The 21,054-nt window shown below is 42.0% G+C and overlaps 1 protein-coding gene across 7 annotated transcripts in view; it reads right to left on the bottom strand.

The window, feature by feature from the left end:
- Positions 1–21,054, bottom strand: part of SON (SON DNA and RNA binding protein) — a 65,188-nt gene that overhangs the window by 40,262 nt on the left and 3,872 nt on the right. For all 7 annotated transcript variants that reach the window (XR_012897999.2, XR_012898001.2, XR_012898000.2 and 4 more), the window contains exons 3-5: positions 7,462–20,931; positions 4,357–4,520; positions 1,948–2,088 (exon numbers count right to left, since the gene is read on the bottom strand). Coding sequence is in view for 3 of the 7 variants with exons in the window: in XM_075911105.2 (XP_075767220.2) it covers positions 1,948–2,088; positions 4,357–4,520; positions 7,462–20,931 (13,775 nt within the window). In the remaining 4 variants the exon portion in view is untranslated. The remainder of the gene's footprint in view (positions 1–1,947; positions 2,089–4,356; positions 4,521–7,461; positions 20,932–21,054) is intronic.

Raw genomic sequence — 21,054 nt, 5'->3', positions numbered from 1 at the left:
GGAGCACGCCCACAGGGGGACAGCTTAAGCGCGCCTGGGCTGTCCCGCTGCAGGCGTACTCCAAAGCTTTGCTCCCCGTCTCCCTGCAGACCACAGAGACGGGGAGCAAAGCCTTGGAGCACGCCCGCAGTGGGACAGCTTAAGCGCGCCCGGGCTGTCCCGCTGTGGGCGTGCTCCAAGGCTTTGCTCCCCGTCTCCCTGCAGACCACAGAGACGGGGAGCAAAGCCGCGGAGCACACCCGCAGCGGGACAACCCAGGCGCGCTTGGGCTGTCCCGCTGCGGGCGTGCTCCAAGTCTTTGCTCCCCGTCTCCCTGGTCTGACCAGGGTGAGTGGGGAGCAAAGCCTCGGAGCACGCCAGCAGTGGGACAGCCGCGGCGCGCCTGGACTGTCCTGCTGCCCGCGTGCTCTGCGGCTTTGCTCCGCGTCTCCCAGGTCAGCAGTCCAGGAAGACGGAGCAAAGCCGTGGAGGACTTGGGCGGTCCCGCCACCCCCGTCTCCCTGGTCTTCTGGGGGGGAGGGGGGGTGCAGCTAGTGCCCCCCCCCCCCAGCAGACCACGCTTTTCTTGCCTACCCCGGGGGTAGAGTAGCTGGGGGCTGCCGGGTTGGTCCCGCAGCGCCGCTCCGGACCAACCCGGCAGCACCCCAGCTGCTCTGCCCCAGGCGTCCAGATTCAGCCGCGGTTGAAACTGATCAGTTTCAGCAGCGGCTGACGCCAGTTCCGACTTACATACAGATTCAACTTAAGAACAAACCTACAGTCCCTATCTTGTATGTAACCCAGGGACTGCCTGTAATATAAAATCTTACTAATAGAATAATAGAATTTTGTCCTTTTTTTTTTTTTAAACAAAATGAAGCAGCTTATTTTTAAACAGCACTTTCCAACAATGTTCACAATACCCTGTTACAGTTTAGAAAGTAAAACTAGTTTTGCTTGGATAGCTATGATCAAAATAATTGTAAAAAGCAATAAAGCTACATATTACAGAACCTCAAAAATATAAACACCAGAGTTACAGAGGCTGACTGGTCAACCAGACTCACATGAAACTGAAAAGTGAGCAATCAGGCAGCAGCAGAGTAAAAAACCCCAAATACTGCACTGTGCCTATATTGCATCTTAATGGTACTCAGGACTGCAATGCCTATCCTAACTCCAAGCCCCACATGCCAGACACATACTTACAGCTAAAATTTGCAGGCAAAGCTGTGAGCCCCTACTAACAGGAAAGGCTGCTGGAGCAGGAGTCTGTGCAGCTTTCCTGTACGCCATGGATGCTGCTTTTACTCCAGGGTAAAAACCCTCCTGTCTGGGAGGGTGACGCATTGTTTTCACACACCTGCTACTAGGAGGGGAAGGGACTGTTTTCAACACCAGTGCCCCTCCAACCCTACTCTGTCTGAAGGGGAACAAGCTTACTCAAGCCCAGAAAGAAGCTGCCTGCAAGAAAACTGTGTAGCTGCCTCTGGAACATGGCTGGGAGTGTGAACAGCTGGAGCCAGTTACAAACATTTTAGAGTTCTGGATAACCTCCATTCCTGAGGTGTCTGTAACTGAGGTTCTACTGAAAATAATGAGAAGTCAGATTTAAAAGAAAGTTCAAAAAAGTTTAAAAATCAGTTTTTAAATATATGAATTTTAATCAATTTCTCAAAAAAGAAAAATAGTGTATTTTACTTTAGCGCCAAACGTTTCTCTTAATTAGGCCATGTACTACACCGGAGTTTGGACCAGTCTCTTACCATGGATTCAAACAGAAATGTTATTGTTGAAATTTTATCACCCCGCTGCAAATGTATGCCAAGATAAAACTATAATTCTGTAAAACACTAAAATTTCCTCCACTGATAAGGGTCATTGAGTTTGTTTTTCCTGTACCTACATAAATTTGCTAAAACAAAACAAAATTAATATTTTTAATCTATAAATGATAAAAGTACTCACATTTAAATTGAAAAAAATAGGTTTGGGTTCACTGAGTTTAAAAGGATGATTATAGAAAGGGCGTTCCTCCTCCTCTTCATCGGAATCATGAGGTTTGTTCACTATCACGTCATCTGTGCTTTGTGCAATCTTCTTACATTTCTACAAAAAACAAAAAAAAACAAAAAAACCACAACTCTGAATTAATCTCAACATCTGGTCAGAAATGTTCCTTATTTCTGCACTTTTTGATGAATTTATTGAATTCAATATTTAAAATCAAGAAAAAAAATTGGTTGTTGGGAAAAATCTTTTAAAAAATTCAAAATATGCATGAACATATACCTTTGCCATTTTACTTGTATATGATTTTATCTATTGAAGGGTATCAATCTTGTCTAGATAGGCTTTGATCCCGCAACAGTCTTCCACATACACATCCATCCACATTCCTAAATAAGGCTACATGGATTTATTTTCCAGATTCAGGGTTTAAATTATGAGCTCTTCAAAAAGCACTGTCACAAGAAACTGTCTCTTACTATGTGCATGTACAGAACTAACACCCAGTATAGAAAGGAGCCCCCTGCCTGCTTTGAACTTTCAGGCATCCAAAATAAAACATTAATTATAGCAATAGCAGTAAGAAATAATAATATTAATAGCATCTCATTATTTAGTTGGCCTGCAAAAAGATTTCCACACAAAAGAAATTATAGGAAAAAAACAAGAAACAATTACTGGCTTACACTGTGGTGCAGAAATCTTCCCAGCTACAAGGGTTTTAAAAAGGACTGGGACATCTCTGAAATGTTCTGCAGGTTAGAAGAGCTGTAAGGACAATCCCATAACTGCATAAGTGTGAAAGTGCAACTTAAAAATGTACAGAAGGTGGTGAAGTACCACAACAAATCTATATGGCAGTCCAAGTTGTTGCTCTTCCAGGAATAACTAACAGCAATTTTAGAGCAGGTATGACTGGAATGTGGGTGAAGAGATACTTCCGTGAGAATAACTCATGGACTAGCATTTAATAACCAATTGATTGGTATTTATTACTTACTCTTTGCACTTTTTGCTCCAGAGTTATTTGTTACTGAACTGGTCTGAAATTTCAGAGGGGTAGCTGTGTTAGTCTGTTTCAGCAAAAATCATGAGGAGTCCTGTAGCATTTTACAGATTAACAAATGTATTTGGGCATAAGCTTCTGTGGTCTAAAGCCCACTTCCTCAGATGCAACACTGAATGAAAGACATCCAACAAAGTGAGCTCCAGCCCAGGAAAGCTTATGCCCAAATAATGAATTACTCTTTAAGATTCCACAGGACTCCTTGTTTTATTGGTATGACATGAGTTTGACATTATAAAGTTGCAAATTCTGACAGTCAAAATTATTACAAGTATTTTCTGTCAGAAAAGGGAGCAAAGAAAATAGTGGCAATATGACCATACATTATGATATATTAGTAACAAATGGAGGACATCCTATGGCTCCGGGGACTGGTAAAAAGATAGAGCAAATAATCTGTAACTTATTGGTTTAACTTCAATTCACATCAATAGCAATCAGAAGTTGTAACCATTTGATGATTGTTTGATGGTCTATTTGGAGTTGAGAAGAAGCCATACCACAAAACTACCATTGCAATGGCACGCTTCTTGTCAGTCTTGGCCGAAATCAAAAGCTGAACAGACTTAGAAATGTGCTACTATCTGTGTCAAGAAAAGACTGATACACATTTGTGTCATGAGGCAATGTGGGAATACCTGTACTGCTACTATACTATGTTATACCTAATATGTAAATAGTCACATTTCAGTCTTCACATTTATGTGAAATGGAATATTTTCTAGGAACACTAAATTTACTATTTTATTTTATGAACAAGCTGTCACAACTGTGATAGTTCTTTAAATGCCACAATGGCATCTCTGAACACAAATTTTTCAACGTGGTCACTTGAGAACACATCCAAGAACTCAGCAAAATCAGGCAGAATGAAGTTTTCTGTCACAGAAGAAATAAGGTTCAAAGATTTCTTTCATGGTCAGAACAAAACCACTAAAGTTATTATATGTCCCAATTACAGTATATTAATTACCAAATTCTGTCGTTTGATACTCATAGATAAGTCTCACTGAAATCTAGAGGAGCTGAACATGTGCAGTAAAGGATATAATCTTATTCAAAAAGTAAAAAGTGTGAAATTTTTATATTATTAAAATGTCAGTGACTGACAATGCTGTAAGATTACAAATATCAAATGTTCAATATTAATATAATCTGTGAAACATAATAATTAGGATTCACTCTTGTAGCCTTCTTACAAGCAGACTTTCTTGAGAATTAAATATATAGAATTACAGCTTGGACAGACAACTAATTAATAACAGTAAAGGCTGGTTAGTTATTTTCAGATTTAATCTTACCTCAGTGAGCTCCTTTATTGTATCTCTTGCTGACTTCTGAGTAACTTTTTCTTCCTTTTTTGCTGGAGCTATAATAGGCAATAGGCTTGGAGGTAAGGGGACACCAGCCTTAGCACACATGGCAGCTGCATTTGCTTTGGCTATTTCAAGAAGTTGGGCCTTGTCTATAAGAATATTAAAATATTAATTAGTGGGCATTTAAAGATTTCTTACAGACAGCCTATATATAATATATAAAAATAATTTTAGGACCACATGCAACAGCAAATCAGTTTCCATCAGGCTAAACAAACTTTATGAAAGTGCATATATACAAAGTATTATTCACACTTCATATATATGAAGAGTAACATAGACATTGCATTCATTTTTTCTTCATTTTACAGGCGACATAATTAAGACGACCTGAATAGGGGGAAAAAACCTGGGTCTGCATTTTTTTTTTCAATATTTGCTTAGCCCCCAAAGTGTTAGTTTTTCCTGCTTGGTTTTTACTTTGGAAATTCAGGTCTGTGTAATTGGAGAAACAGTAAAACAAAAACTTTACAAGAGTGAGAAAACATGGAAATTAAGAACTGAGAAGAGCCAAAATTTGTCAAACTACTTAAAATTCGGATTTGCATTTTTTTTCTTTTGGTCAATGCCTATTTAACGTAACTGACTAACATTTTGGAGATACTATTTAAAGATTCAACTCATGGCTTCTAATATTAAGGGGCAAATTCACGGTACTTATTCTCCAAGATACCTGAAAGGTCCTCCTGCAAAACTATGATATGCCAGAGTTGATATTTCTGATATTTATGAGGTAAAAATGAGGGAGAAAGAAGACAAAGAAAAAAAATGGGGCAAAAGCCCTATTTTTCTGAAATCCTTTGCAGTTCACTTTTAAACCATTCTTTGAGATAATACTTCAAAACACTGATAGTCAACTAAAATGGAAATATTAAATATTCAGATTATAACCAACGCAATTAGGAATTAAACCACCATTTTATATTAGAAGTTAAACATTATGAATATTATCTCAAATTGTTAAGAAAATTATTACATATTAAAAATTTATAAAGATGACAAAATTTTGCTTTAACAACAAATAATAAATGTGGCTTCTAATGTATACAGTCAAGTAATAGAACTACACAAGGCCTGTTTTGTGTATTCAATCTTAAACCTCTTTCCAAAAAAATCCTACAAAAAACAAATAAATGAAGTTTGGAATCTCTATCACTGGAGATACTTAAGAACAGGTTAAACAGACATAAGGGATGATCTAGACGGTGTTTGGTCCTGCCGTAAGGCAGGGACTAGAGTTGATGATGTCTTGAGGACCCTTCCAGTTCTAGTATTCTTATGAGTCTATCATCACCTTAAGCAAGGAGTTACTCAGCTAAACCCTTACATAAGATGAGACTCACCTTACTTTTTATGTAATGAAACAGATCACACAGCTTCATAGCTTGTGACTAACACTCCCAGAAAAGTGTTCTCACTCCATCAGGGAGAGCTGAATATTCCAAGTATAGGCTACATCTCTGGTCATGCTAAGCAATGTTTCCAGATATTTTCTTCTTTCACTAGTGCCAACTATGTGGAATAGGGGGACAAGGCAGCATGCTGAGCTATTCAACTCTTCACCCTCTCATTTCTTCAGGCAAACTAGCGGGGGTTGGGGAAAATTTAAAAATCTACCTCCCTCCCCAAAGGCTGTGAATATAAAGCTACTCTGACACCTGCAGTGTGTCTGAGAGAAGGAGAAGACAATGGAGTGCAGTGAGGGGCCAAGGTGAAAGTCAGGAGTAGAGTACATGCACAGGGAACAGCTACAAAGCTATTACAAAAAATCACTGAGAATGGACAGGAACAGATAAAGCTAAGACAATATATGTGACTTTTTTTAGGGTGAGAATTTTTTTCAGCTACTGTCCAAAATAACTATTACATCCAATTAGCCAATAGCAAAAAAAAAATTAAAGAAATATCAGCTCCTCTCAATTCTTTACGGGGGGGGGGGGGGGGGGGGGGGGGGGCTTATTTTCCCCAAAGATGAAAAATAAATATCCTCACTCACATCACATTCTTAAAATATGTTGCATCTTACCACACAGTTGAGCTATTTTTAATGTTATATCATCTACATGATAAAAAAAATCTCAGAGGGAAAGTTGTATTAGTCTGTAACTTTAAAATCAACAATTTATATTTCAGGACTACTTGTTTTTAAAGTTACAGACTAACCGCCACCCCCTGAGATTTTTTTTTAATCTTATCTTTAATTTATATATATTGAATTTGAGTAGAAATAACAGAATCCAGTACATAGCAGCAAAATTAGTACTTGTCAACTGTAGGACTCATGTAAATGAAACTAACTGGGCTGGATATGTCCCATGAAGAGCTTTTGATATGGAAATGCAAATGTTAAAGACAGGAGAAATTGGCTTTGTAATGCACCAACCAGTTAAGGTTTTTGTTCAAGTCCAGAATAATAATGTCACATCTGTAAATAAGCTTCAGAGGGGTAGCCGAATTAGTCTAAGTGGAAAAACTTAAAACAACGAATAGTCTAGTAGCACCTTAAAGACTAACATGTAGATGGTATCATGAGCTTTTGCGGGCAAAACTCACTTTTTCAGCTCATGATACCATCTACATGTTAGTCTTTAAGGTGCTACTAGACTATTCATTGTTTAAGTTTTTACATCTGTAGACATTCCCGAGGGTAACATTTTAACTTGCCTGGTCACTCAATCGTGTATTTAGAAGTAGCCATTCTTCTACAAACAATTTTCACTAAACAGAGAGAGTCTGCAGAACTGGAATTCATCTACATTTTGAGTGCAGTCTGCTTAACTAGAGTAACCTGTAAGATCCTGTACCTTCACATATTTCTCCATTTTCAGTCCAACTACATATTTGAATCCCTTATTAGTGCATAATCAACCTCAGCACAAAGTCCAAGTAAGTAACTGCTTAAAATTACCTAAAAGCGATTCCTAATGAATGTCTGACTTTCACTCTATTACTTTTATCACAGGTAGGACAAAAGTTTACATAGGTCAAGACTACAGATCCAAGAAAATAACTTATAAGAGCATTACTTACCCAAGTCTGTAAGCCGTTTAGGTGATCTGCTTGAAAACTTATCAGACGATCTAGACCGTCTCTGACGATCAGGTGATCTGCTATAGCACCTTCTTCTCCCAGATGATCTTGATCTCCTAAGCCGAACTGGTGATTTGCTAGAGCTTCGTCTTCTTCCGACTGACCTAGACCGTTTTCGCCGAATAGGTGTTCGACTTCTGCTCCGTAACCTGAGCACTATTCGGGGATCTCTTGAGTCTGATCTTCTTCTTCGATCAGCAGACCTTGATCTGTTCCTCTGAGATCTTCTACGTCTTTCTCGTGATGAAGACCTCCTCCTTTTTGACACGGATCTTGACCGAGTCCGTCTCCTGTGTCTTGAACGTGACAGGGAACGTGTCCGAGACCGATGCTTTGATTTAGATTTTGAGCGTCTTTTACGTGTTACTGACCGAGACCGATTCCGTCTAGACCGTGATTCACTATCATGCTTTTGTGATTTACGCTCAGAAGATTTGGAACGCTTAGCTCTAGACCTCCGCAAAGACTCTTTGCCTTCTACCTTTTCAACTGATTTGGATCTAGATTTGTGACGTGAAGACGACTTGGAGCGTTTACTTCTATACCTTTGTGAAGACACTTTGCCCTCTATTTTTTCAGCAGATTTGGATCTTGATGTTTGAAGTTCAGGAGACTTGGAGCGGCTACTTCGAGACTTCTGTGAAGAATCCATGCCCTCTATTTTTTCAACAGATTTGGATCTTGATGTTTGAAGTTCAGGAGACTTGGAGCGACTACTTGGCGACTTCTGTAAAGAATCTGTGCACTCTATTATTTCAACAGACTTGGATCTCAAAGCCTGAAGTTCAGAAGCCTTGGAACAGCTACTTCGAGACCTCTGTGAAGAATCTGTGCCCTCTATTTTTTCAACAGACTTGGATCTCAATGTTTGAAGTTCCAAGGACTTAGATCGGTTGCTTCGAGAGCTCTGTGAAGGCTCCTGAACCTCCATATTTTCAACAGATTTGGATCTGGATTTTCGATATTCAGAGGACTTGGAACGGCTGCTTATATACCTCTGTGAAAGAACCCAAAACTTTATTTCTTCAACAGATTTGGATCTTAACGCTTGAAGTTCAAGAGACTTGGAACAGCTACTTGGAGACTGCTGTGAAGAATCTGTGCTCTCTATTTTTTCAACAGGCCTGGATGTCAGAGTCTGAAGTTCAGGGAACTTGGAGAGGCTACTTTGAGACTGCTGTGAAGCATCTGTGCCCTCTATTTTTTCAACAGACTTGGATCTCGATGTTTGAAGTTCCAAGGACTTAGATCGGTTGCTTCGAAAACTCTGTGAAGGCCCCTGAACCTCCATGTTTTCAACAGATTTGGATCTGGATTTGTGACGTAAAGAAAACCTTGAACGGCTACTCTGAAACCTGTGTGAAGAATCTGTGCTCTTTATTTCTTCTACAGATTTGGATCTAGACATGTCACATTCCAAGGACCTGGAGCGGCTGTTTCGAGACCTCTTTGAGGGCTCCTGTGCCTCTATTTTTTCAACAGATTTGGATCTTGACATTTGAAGTTCAGGAGACCTGGAACGGCTACTTCGAGACCTCGGTGAAGAACCCGTGCCCTCTATTTTTTCAACGGACTTGGATCTTGACGTTTGAAGTTCAGGAGATCTGGAACGGCTACTTCGAGACCTCTGTAAAGAATCCGTGCCCTCTATTTTTTCAACTGACTTGGATCTTGACATTTGAAGTTCAGGAGACCTGGAACGGCTACTTGGAGACCTCGGTGAAGAACCCATGCCCTCTATTTTTTCAACAGACTTGGATATTGACGTTTGAAGTTCAGGAGATCTGGAACGGCTACTTCTAGACCTCTGTGAGGAATCCGTGCCCTCTATTTTTTCAACAGACTTGGATCTTGACGTTTGAAGTTCAGGGGACCTGGAACGGCTACTTCTAGACCTCTGTGAGGAATCCGTGCCCTCTATTTTTTCAACAGACTTGGATCTCGATGTTTGAAGTTCAGGGGACTTGGAACGGCTACTTCGAGACCTCTGTGAAGAATCCGTGCCCACTATTTTTTCAACAGACTTGGATCTTGACGTTTGAAGTTCAGGGGACCTGGAACGGCTACTTCTAGACCTCTGTGAGGAATCCGTGCCCTCTATTTTTTCAACAGACTTGGATCTTGACGTTTGAAGTTCAGGGGACTTGGAACGGCTACTTCGAGACCTCTGTGAAGAATCCTGAACCTCCATCTCTTCAACAGATGTGGATCTCGATGTTTGAAGTTCAGGGGACTTGGAACGGCTACTTCGAGACCTCTGTGAAGAATCCTGAACCTCCATCTCTTCAACAGATGTGGATCCAGATATGTGACATTCAGAAGACTGAGAATGGCTACTTTGAGACTTCTGTGAAAGCTCCTGAATCTCTACTTCTTCAGCAGATCTGGATCTAGACGTGTGGCTACATTGAGACATCTGTGAAAGCTGCTGAATCTCCATTTCTTCAACAGATTTGGCTCTAGACATGTGACATTCAGAAGACTGAGAGTGGCTACTTTGAGAACTCTGTGAAAGCTGCTGAATCTCCATTTCTTCAACAGATTTGGCTCTAGACATGTGACATTCAGAAAACTGAGTGTGGCAACTTTGAGACTTCTGTGAAACTTCCTGAATCTCTACTTCTTCAACAGATTGGGACCCAGATAGGTGACATTCAAAAGCGTGAGAGGGGCTACTTTGAGACTTCTGTGAAAGCTCCTGAATCTCTACTTCTTCAACAGATTGGGACCCAGACAGGTGACATTCAGAAGACCGAGAGTGGCAACTTTGAGACTTCTGTGAAAGTTCCTGAATCTCTACTTCTTCAACAGATTGGGACCCAGACAGGTGACATTCAGAAGACTGAGAGTGGCTACTTTGAGACTTCTGTGAAAGTTCCTGAATCTCTACTTCTTCAACAGATTGGGACCCAGACAGGTGACATTCAAAAGAGTGAGAGGGGCTACTTTGAGACTTCTGTGAAAGCTCCTGAATCTCTATTTCTTCAACAGATTGGGACCCAGACAGGTGACATTCAGAAGACTGAGAGTGGCAACTTTGAGACTTCTGTGAAAGTTCCTGAATCTCTACTTCTTCAACAGATTGGGACCCAGACAGGTGACATTCAGAAGACCTAGAGTGGCAACTTTGAGACTTCTGTGAAACTTCCTGAATCTCTACTTCTTCAACAGATTGGGACCCAGACAGGTGACATTCAGAAGACCGAGAGTGGCTACTTTGAGACTTCTGTGAAAGTTCCTGAACCTCTACTTCAACAGATTGGGACCCAGACAGGTGACATTCAGAAGACCGAGAGTGGCTACTTTGAGACTTCTGTGAAAGTTCCTGAACCTCTACTTCTTCAACAGATTGGGACCCAGACAGGTGACATTCAGAAGACCGAGAGTGGCTACTTTGAGACTTCTGTGAAAGTTCCTGAACCTCTACTTCTTCAACAGATTGGGACCCAGACAGGTGACATTCAGAAGACTGAGAGTGGCTACTTTGAGAACTCTGTGAAAAATCTTTGCCCTCTATTTTTTCAATAGATTTGAATCTAGACATTTGACATTCCAAGGACCTGGAGCGGCTGCTTCGAGACTTCTGTGAAAGCTCCTGAACCTCCATTTTTTCAACAGATTTGTATCTGGACTTGTGACATTCCAAGGACTTGGAGCGGCTATTTCTGGACCTCTGAGAAAGATTCTGAACCACTATTTCATCTAGAAATTTATGTCTAGATGTGTAATATTCAAAAGAGTTGCAGTGGCCACTTGGAGACTTCTGGGAAGACTCCCGAACCTCTATTTCATCAACAGATTTGGATCTGGACTTGAGACGTTCAGAAGATCTGGAACGGCTGCTTCGAGATCTCTGGGAAGGTTCCTGAGCCTCTACTTTTTCAACAGATTTGGATCTAGACCGCTGACGTTCAGAAGACTTGGAGCGGCTGCTTCGAGATCTCTGGGAAGGTTCCTGAGCCTCTACTTTTTCAACAGATTTGGATCTAGACCTCTGACGTTCAGAAGATTTGGAGCGGCTGCTTCGAGACCTCTGTGAAGGTTCCTGAACCTGTACTTCTGCAACAGATTCTGATCCAGTCTTGTGACCTTCAGAAGACTTGGAGCGGCTGCTTCGAGACCTCTGGGAAGGTTCCTGAACCTGTACTTCTGCAACAGATTTTGCTCCAGTCTTGTGACCTTCAGAAGACTTGGAGCGGCTGCTTCGAGACCTCTGTGAAGGTTCCTGAACCTGTACTTCTGCAACAGATTTTGATCCAGTCTTGTGGCCTTCAGTAGATTTTGAGCAGCTGCTTCGAGACCTCTGTGAAATCTTTTGAGCTGCTACCTTTTCCATAGACTTGGATCGGGACTTGTGACGGACAGGAGACTTGGAGCGTTTACTTCTAGATCTTCGTGAAGGCCTCTTGCTCTCTCTTTTTTCAACAGATTTAGATCTAGACTTGAGACGATCAGAGGACTTAGAACGTCTACGTTTAGACCTCCGTGAAGACTCTTTACTGCGTGTTTTTTCAAGAGATTTGGATCTAGACTTGAGATGATCAGTGGATTTAGAACGTCTACGTTTAGACCTCCGTGAAGAGTCTCTACCTCGTCTTTTTTCAACAGATTTAGATCTAGATTTTAGACGATCAGATGACTTGGAGCGTCTACGTTTGGACCGCCATGAAGAATCTCTGCCCCCTCTTTTTTCAACAGATCTGGATCTGGATCTTGACTTGAGACGATCAGAGGACTTGGAGCGCCTCCATCTAGACCTCCATGGAGAATCTCTGGCCCTTCTTTTTTCAATTGATCTAGATCTGGATCTGGATGTTGACTTGAGACGATCAGAGGACTTGGAGCGTCTCCATCTAGACCTCCAGGAATAATCTCTACCCCCCCTTTTTTCAAAAGATCTGGATCTGGATCTTGACTTCAGCCAATCAGAGGACCTAGAGCGTCTGCGTCTAGACCTCCAGGAAGATTCTTTTCCACTTTTTTCGAAAGACCTGGATCTAGACTTGAAACGATCAGAGGACTTGGAGCGCCTCCATCTAGACCTCCATGAAGAATCTCTGCCCCCTCTTTTTTCATAAGATCTGGATCTGGATCTTGACTTGAGACGATCAGAGGACTTGGAGCGCCTCCATCTGGACCTCCATGAAGAGTCTCTGCGGTCTCTTTTTCCAATAGACCTGGATCTAGACCTAAGACGATCAGAGGACTTGGAACGTCTGCGTCTGGACCTCTGTGAAGAGTCTTTGCGGTCTCTTTTTCCAACAGACCTGGATCTGGATCTAGACTTAAGACGATCAAAGGACTTGGAACGCCTGCGTCTAGACCGCCGTGAAGAATCTTTGCGCTCTCTTTTTTCGACAGATCGGGACCTAGACTTGAGACGATCAAAGGACCTGGAGCGTCTGCGTCTAGACCTCCGTGAAGAATCTTTGCGCTCTCTTTTTTCAACAGATCTGGACCTAGACTTAAGATGATCAGAAGACCTGGAGCGCCTGCGTCTTGATCTCCAGGAAGAGTCTTTGCCTATGGATCTTGATCTTGACTTGAGACTACCAGAGGACCTTGAGCGCCTGCGTCTAGCTCTCCATGAAGAGTCTTTCCCTCCTCTTTTTTCAACAGACCTTGATCTAGACTTGTCATAAGACGTGGAATGTTTTTTTCTGGAAACTGAGTAGTTTCTGCTTCTAGACCTTGCTCTTTTAGATTTCAAATGTTTAGAGACAGAGCGTGACCTAGATTTCTTCTTTCGTTTCTTGGATCGTGAAAGAGATTTAGATTTACTCCTTTTTAATTTCTTTGATTCGTGTTTATTTTTATCACTACTCTTGTTAGTTTTTTCATGTGCTTTTTTTTCTTTTAAACGATCTTCAGCGTTCTTCTTCACTTCTCCCACAGATCTTAGAGCTGCTGCCAGATCCTGCACCACTGCCAACTGTGGAGCTGCTGCCGAATCTTGTGCCACTACCACGGCCACTGCCGACACTGGAGCCGCTGCTGAATCTTGTGCCACTACCAGACCTTGCACTGCTGCCACTGCCATTGATGAATCTTGCACTGCTGCCACAGCCACCACCGAATCTTGAGCCATTGCCGAATCTTGCACTGCTGCCATGGCCACCACCGAATCTTGCGTTGCTACCATGTCCACTGCTGACTCTGGAGTCACTGCTGATTCTTGAGCCGCCACCATGGCCACCACTGGCTCTGGAACCTCTGCTGAATCTTGCACTGTAAGCACCTCTACCTGCGGAGCTGCCGCCAGATCTTGTGCCCCTGCCAGCTCCACTGCCAACTGTGGAGCCACTGCCGAATCTTGTGCTGCTACCACAGACACCGCCAACTGTGGAGTTGCTGCCGAATCTTGCACTGCTGCCACGGTCACCGCTGATGCTGGAGCCTCTGCCAAATCATGCGCTGCAGGCACCTCTACCTGCGGAGCTGCCGCCAGATCTTGTGCCCCTGCCAGCTCCACTGCCAACTGTGGAGCCACTGCCGAATCTTGTGCTGCTTCCACAGACACCGCCAACTGTGGAGCCGCTGCCGAATCTTGCGATGCTGTCACCACCACTGCCAACTGTGGAGCCGCTGCCCAATCTTGCGACCCTGCCACAGACACCGTTGTCTCTGGAGCTTCTGCCGAATCTTGCGTTGCCGCCATCGCCACCTGTGGAGTTGCTGCCAAATCTTGTGTCGCTGATATAGCCACAGCCGACTGTGGAGCCACTGCCAAATCTTGCACCACTGCCACAGCCGCCACCTCTAGAGCTGCTGCTGATTCTGGAGCTGCTGCCGCTACCATGGCCACCGCCGACTGTGGAGTTGCTGACTCTGGAGTTGCTGCCACGGCCACTGCCAACTCTGGAGCTGCTGCCACGGCCACCGCCAATGGTGGAGCCACTGCCGAATCTTGCGCTGCTGCTGTCAACTGCAGAGCAATTCCCCAATCTTGCACCACTGTCACAGCTACTGCTGACTCTGGAGGCACTCCTGAATCTTTCACCATTGCCACCGCTGCTCCAAATGCTGAAGCTGCTTCTGAATCTTTCATCTCTGCTGCCACTGCCTCAGATTCTGGAGTTGTTTCTGAATCTTTAACATACATGGTATGTAGGGAATCTGGAGGTGCCTTCAAATCTTTCACCTCTCCCATAGTCAGCACAGATTCTGGAACTGCTTTTGAATCATTAGCATCTAAAGTATGCAGAGAAACAAGAGATGTTTCCGAATCTTCTATCTCTGTCACCGCCACCAGAGAACATGGAGCAGCTTGCTCTGTCACCTCTGCCTCTATCGCCACAGACTTTGAAGCTGCTTCTGAATCCTTCACCTCTGTCACTGCTTCAGATTCTTGAGTTGTTTCTGAATCTTTAACATAAATTTCATTCAGAGAATCTGCAGGTACTTCCAAATCTTTCATCTCTGCAGCTATGCCTGCAGGTTTTGAGGTTGCTTCTGAATCATTCACATCGAGAGTATGCAGAGAATTACAAGCTGCTTCCAGGTCTTCTCCCTCTGCCACTACCACCAGAGAAACTGCAACAGCTTGCAAATCTGTCCCCTCTATCACGGTTGCCTCTGATTCTTGAGGTGCTTCCAAATTTTTCACCTCTGCTGTCACCACCACAGATTCCAAACTTGTTTCTGAATCTTTTGTCTCTGCCACTGCCATAACAAATTCTGGAATGGTTTCCAAATCTTTTACATCTACATTAAGCTGAAAATTTGCAGCTGGTTCCAAATTTGTCACCTCTGCTGCCACTGTTACCAGAGATTCTAGAGTAACTTTCAAATCTTTTACCTCTCTGTCAGATTCCAGAGCAGCTTTTTCTTTCACCTCTGCTGCCACTATCACAGATTCTGAACTTGTTTCTGAATATTTTACCTCTGCAACCACAGATTCTGGAAATGTTCTAGAATGCATCTCTGCAGCCACTACCACAGATTGTGATGTTCCTTCAGAATCTTTCACATCAACAAGATGCTGAAAATCAGGAGCTGCTTCCAAATCTTTCACCTCTTCCACCATTACTATAGATTCTATATTTGTTTCAGAATTGTTTACATCTACATTACATAGAAAGTGTTGTGCTGCTTCCAAATCTGTCACCTCTGCTGTCATCACTGTCAAAGATTCCATAGAAGTTTTAAAATCTGCCACGGCCATCACAGCATCTGGAGCAGCCTGCAAATCCTTCACTTCAGCCACAGACTCTGGAACTGCTTCTAAATCTTTCATTTCTGCAGTAACCACCACAGCTTCTGGACTTGTTTCTGAATATTTCAGCTCTGCTGCTGTCACAACCGATACTGGAGTGACTTCTGAATCTTTTGCCTCTGAAGCCACTACCACAGGTTCTGGACTTGTTTCAGAATCTTTCATATCTACAGTGTGCAGAAAACCTGGAGCTGCTTCCAAATCCTTCACCTTTTCAGCCTCCAGCAAAGATATTGGCGTCATTTCAAAATCTTTTACATCTACAGGACATAAAGTATCGGTTGCTGCTTCCAAAACTGTCACCTCTGCTGCCACAGACTTTGGAACTGTTCTCAATCCCTTCACCTCTGCCACAACAGATTTTAGAGCAGCTTCTAAACCTTTCACTTCTGCAGTCACTGATTCTGGATTTGTTTCTGAATATTTTAGTTCCTCTGCTGCCACCACAGACCCTGGAGCTGCTTCTGAATCTTTCATCTCTGAAGCCATTTCTACAGATTCTGGACTTATTTTAGAATCTTTCACATCCACAGTATGCAGAGAATCTAGAACTACTTCTGAATCTTTCACTGTTGCCAGCATACCCACATAGTCTGGAGCTGCTTCCAAATCTTTCACCACTGCTGCCAATTCTGAAGCTGCTTGTAAATCCTTCACCTCTACAGAATGCAGAGAATCTGAAATGACTTCCAAATGTTTTTCTTCTGCCAGCACCACCACAGATTCAGGAGTTGCTTCCAACTCTTTTATCTCTGCAGCTGCTACCAATTCTGGAGTTGCTTCCAAGTTATTCACGCTTACTGTGTGAAGAGGATCTGGAACTGCTATCAAATCTTTCATCTCCACCATGGCCACAAACTCTGCAGTAGTTTGAAAGTAATTTGCCTGTGCAGTAGCTTCAGATTCTAGAGCTACTTCATAATCTTTCACCTCCCCTGCTAACTCGGGAATCTGAGGTGTTTCTGGCAATTTAACATCCACAGCATGCTGAGATTCTAAAACGGTTTCCACATTTATCACTGTATTAGGACTTTCTAGAGTTTTTTCCAAATGTTTTATCTCATCTACACCCATAGATTTCAAAACTGCTTCTGAATATTTAAGCTGTGGAGTGCCCAAAGTTTTTTCCAAATGCTTCAGATCGCTTGCAGCTTCAGCTTTCAAATCTTTCTGCTCTCCACTCTGCAGAGATTCTGGACATGCTTTTGAATTTTTTACTTTTTCCACTGTCAAAGATTCTGGCGTATCTTCCAAAAGTTTCACCTCTGCTGTTTTGTCAGATTTTAGAGTTGTTGCTGAGAAATTCAGATCCATCACAGCCTCAGTTTCTTTCACTTCTACCAATGGGATTGATTCTGTAATTCTCTCCAAATCTTCCCCTTCTACCGCGATCAGAGATTCCAGATTTTCTTCCAAATCTTTCATCTTTGTCAACCCCTCAACTTCTGGAGTTGCTTCTGGATGTTTTACTTCCACTGTTTTCTCAGATTCTAAAGAGGCTTTCAAAACTTTCACATCCACTGGTTGCCAATGTTCTGGAATATCTTGCAAATCTTTTACATTCTTCCCGACTACAAATTCTGAAGCAGTTTCCACATCTACCATGATCCTAGACTCTAAGGTTTCTTTCAAATGTTTCCCCTTTGCTGACATCTCTACATCTACTTCTGCAACTTTCACCTTTGTTGTGCAGAGAGATTCGGGAACTGCTTCTGAATCCTTTACCGTTGCTTTATACAAAGATTCTGGAGCAGATTTCGAGTGCTCTACCTCCATGACTGCTTCTGATTTTAGGGTTGTTTCCAAAACTTTCATCGCTGCCATTTCACACCCTGGAGTTTCCTTCAAATCTTTTGACACTGTTACAGTCTCAGGTTCTAGAGTTGACTGCCAATCTTTCACCACTATGTGTAGTAATTCTCGACTAACTTCAGATTCTTTCACCAGAGTGATGGCCTCAGATTTCTGAGTTGCTTTGGAATCTTTCATTTGAATCACTACCTCCGTTTCTGTAGTTTTTTCATAATTTTTGAAGTCTGATAAATGTAAAGATTCTGGAATATCTTCTGAATGCTTCAGCTCTGTCTTGGCCTCAGACTCTAGAAATTTTTTAGAACATTTTGGGCCTGCTATTGCCTCAGATCCCAATTTGGCTTCTGGATCTTTCACTTCTACTACTGCCCTAGATTCCAGAGCTGATTTAGAATCTTCAACCTTTTTTACAGTGGCATCAGACTTTGCAGCTGTTTCAAAACCTTTCATCACCTCCACCTCAGTATGTGGAGATATTTTTAGGTCAGTCACTTGGGTCACAACTTGAGATTGTGGAGTTGTTTTCAAATCTTTCACTTCTATCACTTCCTGAGATTGTATAGTTGTTTCTGAATCCTTTGACTCTGCCACTGCCTCAGATTCTGGGGGGATTTCCAAATCTTTCACTTCTGCCAGTGATATGGGTTGTCCAATTACTTTCAAGTTTTTCACATCTGATATTGACACAGATTCTGGAGTTATTGCCAAATCTCCCTTCTTAGACAGAAATTCAGGAATTGCTTCCAAAACTTTAAATTGAGCTGTGCTCTCAGACTCAGCTTGTATAGGCTTTTTAAAATCCTTCATCTCTACCGTAACTATGGACTCTTCCAAAGTGTTCAACTTCATCACACCCACAGATTCTAGGACTCCTGATTCTATCACATTTTCTGTTTGCAAAGATGGTGAAGAAACAAACACACTTTTCTCCTCCGCTCTGGCTAGAGGCCATAGGGTTGCTCCCAAATCTTTAGTCACCACCATAGATTTAATTCCTTTTAATTCTGTCACATCTTCTAATTGCAGAGACTGTAGCATTGCCTCTGAATCTTTCATATTCTCTATTTGCAAAGACAGAATTGCTTCTGGAGCTTTAGCTTCTTCCATGGCTACAGGTTCTAAGTTTGGTTCTGAACCTATTGCCATGGTCACAGATTCTACGGTTTCTTCTGAATCTTTCACATTCTCCATTTCTGAAGACAAACGAATGGCTTCTGAACTTCGTCCCTCCTCCACAGCCACAGTTTTTAGGGTTGGCTTTGAATCTTTTGCCACAGCCACAGATTTTACACCTCCTTCCAAACCTTTCACATCTTCCATCTGCAAGAATGACAGTGATACTGGTTCTGAATCTTTCGCCTCTGACACAGATTCAAGAATTGCACCTGCATCTTTTACTTCTATCACTGGTTCTTGGGTTGCTGCTAAACATTCTCCCAAGGCAACAGTTTCTAGGGCTCCTTTCAAATCTTTCACTTGTTCCATTTGCAGAGGTGGTGTTGGTTCCACATCTTTCTTCTCTGCCAAGACCACATGTTCTAGAGTTGCTTCTGGACCTTTTGCCACTGCCACAGATTCTATTAGGACTCCTTCCAGATCTTTAACTTCTTCTGTTTCCACAAAGGGTGAAATTGTGTCTGTAGCTTTCTCTGTAGCCACATATTCTGGAGCCACTTCCAGACCTGTTACCATGACCATAGGTTCTAAGGATACTTCCAAATCTTCCACATCCTGAATGTGCAGAGATTCTGGACTTCCTTCCAAATCTTTCAACTCTGTCACCATTACAGGTTCTAGGATTGTTTCTGAACTTTTTACCACCTCTACAGGTTCCAGGAATCCTACTGGATTTTTCATATCTTGCATTTGCAGAGACCGTAAAGCTGATTCTGCATCTTTTGCATTTGCCACAGAAGCAGGTTTGTAGGTTGCTTCTACATCTATTGCCATAGCCACAGATTCCAGGGCTCCTTCTGTGCTGTTTGCCTCCTCAATATACAGAGGTTCTGGAGTTACTTCCAAACCTTCCACCTCCACCAGAGGTTTTAAGGCTGCTTTCAAATCCTGTGTGTTCACAACAGCTTCTAATGTTGTTTCTGTACCTTTCCCCAGTGCAACAAATCCTAGGGTTCTTTTCAAATCTTTCACCTCCAAGGCTACAAATTCTGAGGCTGCTTCTGAACCTTTCACCTCCAACAAAGATTCCGGAACTGCTTCCATGCTATTCACCTCTGCGTTGGTCACAGATTTTGAAGCTGCTTCCAAGTTATCAGTCTCAGTCACAAATTCGAGACCTCCTTCCAAGTGTTTTGCCTCTGATACATCCACAATGCCTTTAGTTGCTTCCAAACCTTTCATATCTGTCACAACAGATTCTGTAGTTTCTTCCAAAGCTTTCTTCTCCATTACAACTACAGATGTTGGAGTTGGTATCAAATCATTTGTTGCAACCACAGATTCTGAAGTTGCTTTCACCTCTGATATGACCACAGATTCTAGAGGGGCATCCAAACCTTCTGAAGTTGCCACGGTCAGAGATTTTAGAATTTCTTCTGAACATTTCATCTTTGCCATGGCCTCAGATTCTAGAGTTGTTTTTAATTCTTTCAGCTCCATCATGCCCACTGATTTCAGGGTAGCTTCAGAATCTTTTAATTCTTCAGTTATCTCAGTGGCTGGAATAGTTTCCAAATCCTTTTCAATTTCAGATTGACTAGCAACTTTAGTTTTGTTGGTAGACACGGTACCATTTTCAGTGTCTTTAATGACTAAAGGTCCGTCCTTTATATTCATATTAATAGCTACATATTTATTTTCGTGAGTCTTATTCTCCAATTGTTTAACTTCCTCTTGAATTTTAATTGTACTGGTATTTTCTTTCTGGGTATCCAATTTGCTCGTTTCTGAACAGAAAGCACTATTTGTATCAGTCAAAGTCAAGTTCGTTTTTTCACTTCCAAGTTTTTCTCTGGATGATTCAGAATCTGCTAGCAAATAAGGTGCAAGTTTTTTAACTGAATGACATGTGCACTCTGCACTCAATTTTGTGCCCAATTCTTCTGGCTGCATGTGACCAGCAAGATGTGAATCTGAATGTCCTCCATGCTGTGTGATCAATTTTGAGACTATTTTTTCTGGGTTTAAGTGAGAAGCAGGTTGTAAATCTGCATGCTCTCTATACTGTGCACTTAATTTTGATTCCTTTGGCTGCTTTTTATGTTTTTTCTCTTTCTTCCTTTTCTTCTTTTTCTTCTTCTTCTTCTTCTTACTTTTGTGTTTTTTATTCTTTTTTGACTTTTTTCTTGGAATTTCATCTTCTCCTTCATCAGTAAGGCCTCTTTTTGTAGAGGGAGATCTATTTGTCACCAAATCTTCCTGTACACCTGAAGGAAAAAAAAAAAAAAGACCAGTCTTTAAAAACTAATTTTATAAAAAAATATATATATATATAAAATATTTAAACCAATATTGGGCACAAATGAATTTAAAGATACACAAAACTTGAA

Source organism: Pelodiscus sinensis, chromosome 1, assembly GCF_052426305.1.
Source record: "Pelodiscus sinensis isolate ZL-2025 chromosome 1, ASM5242630v1, whole genome shotgun sequence".
NCBI classification, from domain to species: domain Eukaryota; kingdom Metazoa; phylum Chordata; order Testudines; family Trionychidae; genus Pelodiscus; species Pelodiscus sinensis.
Note: the sequence above shows the minus strand (reverse complement) of the source record. Positions and strands in the feature narration are given on the sequence as shown.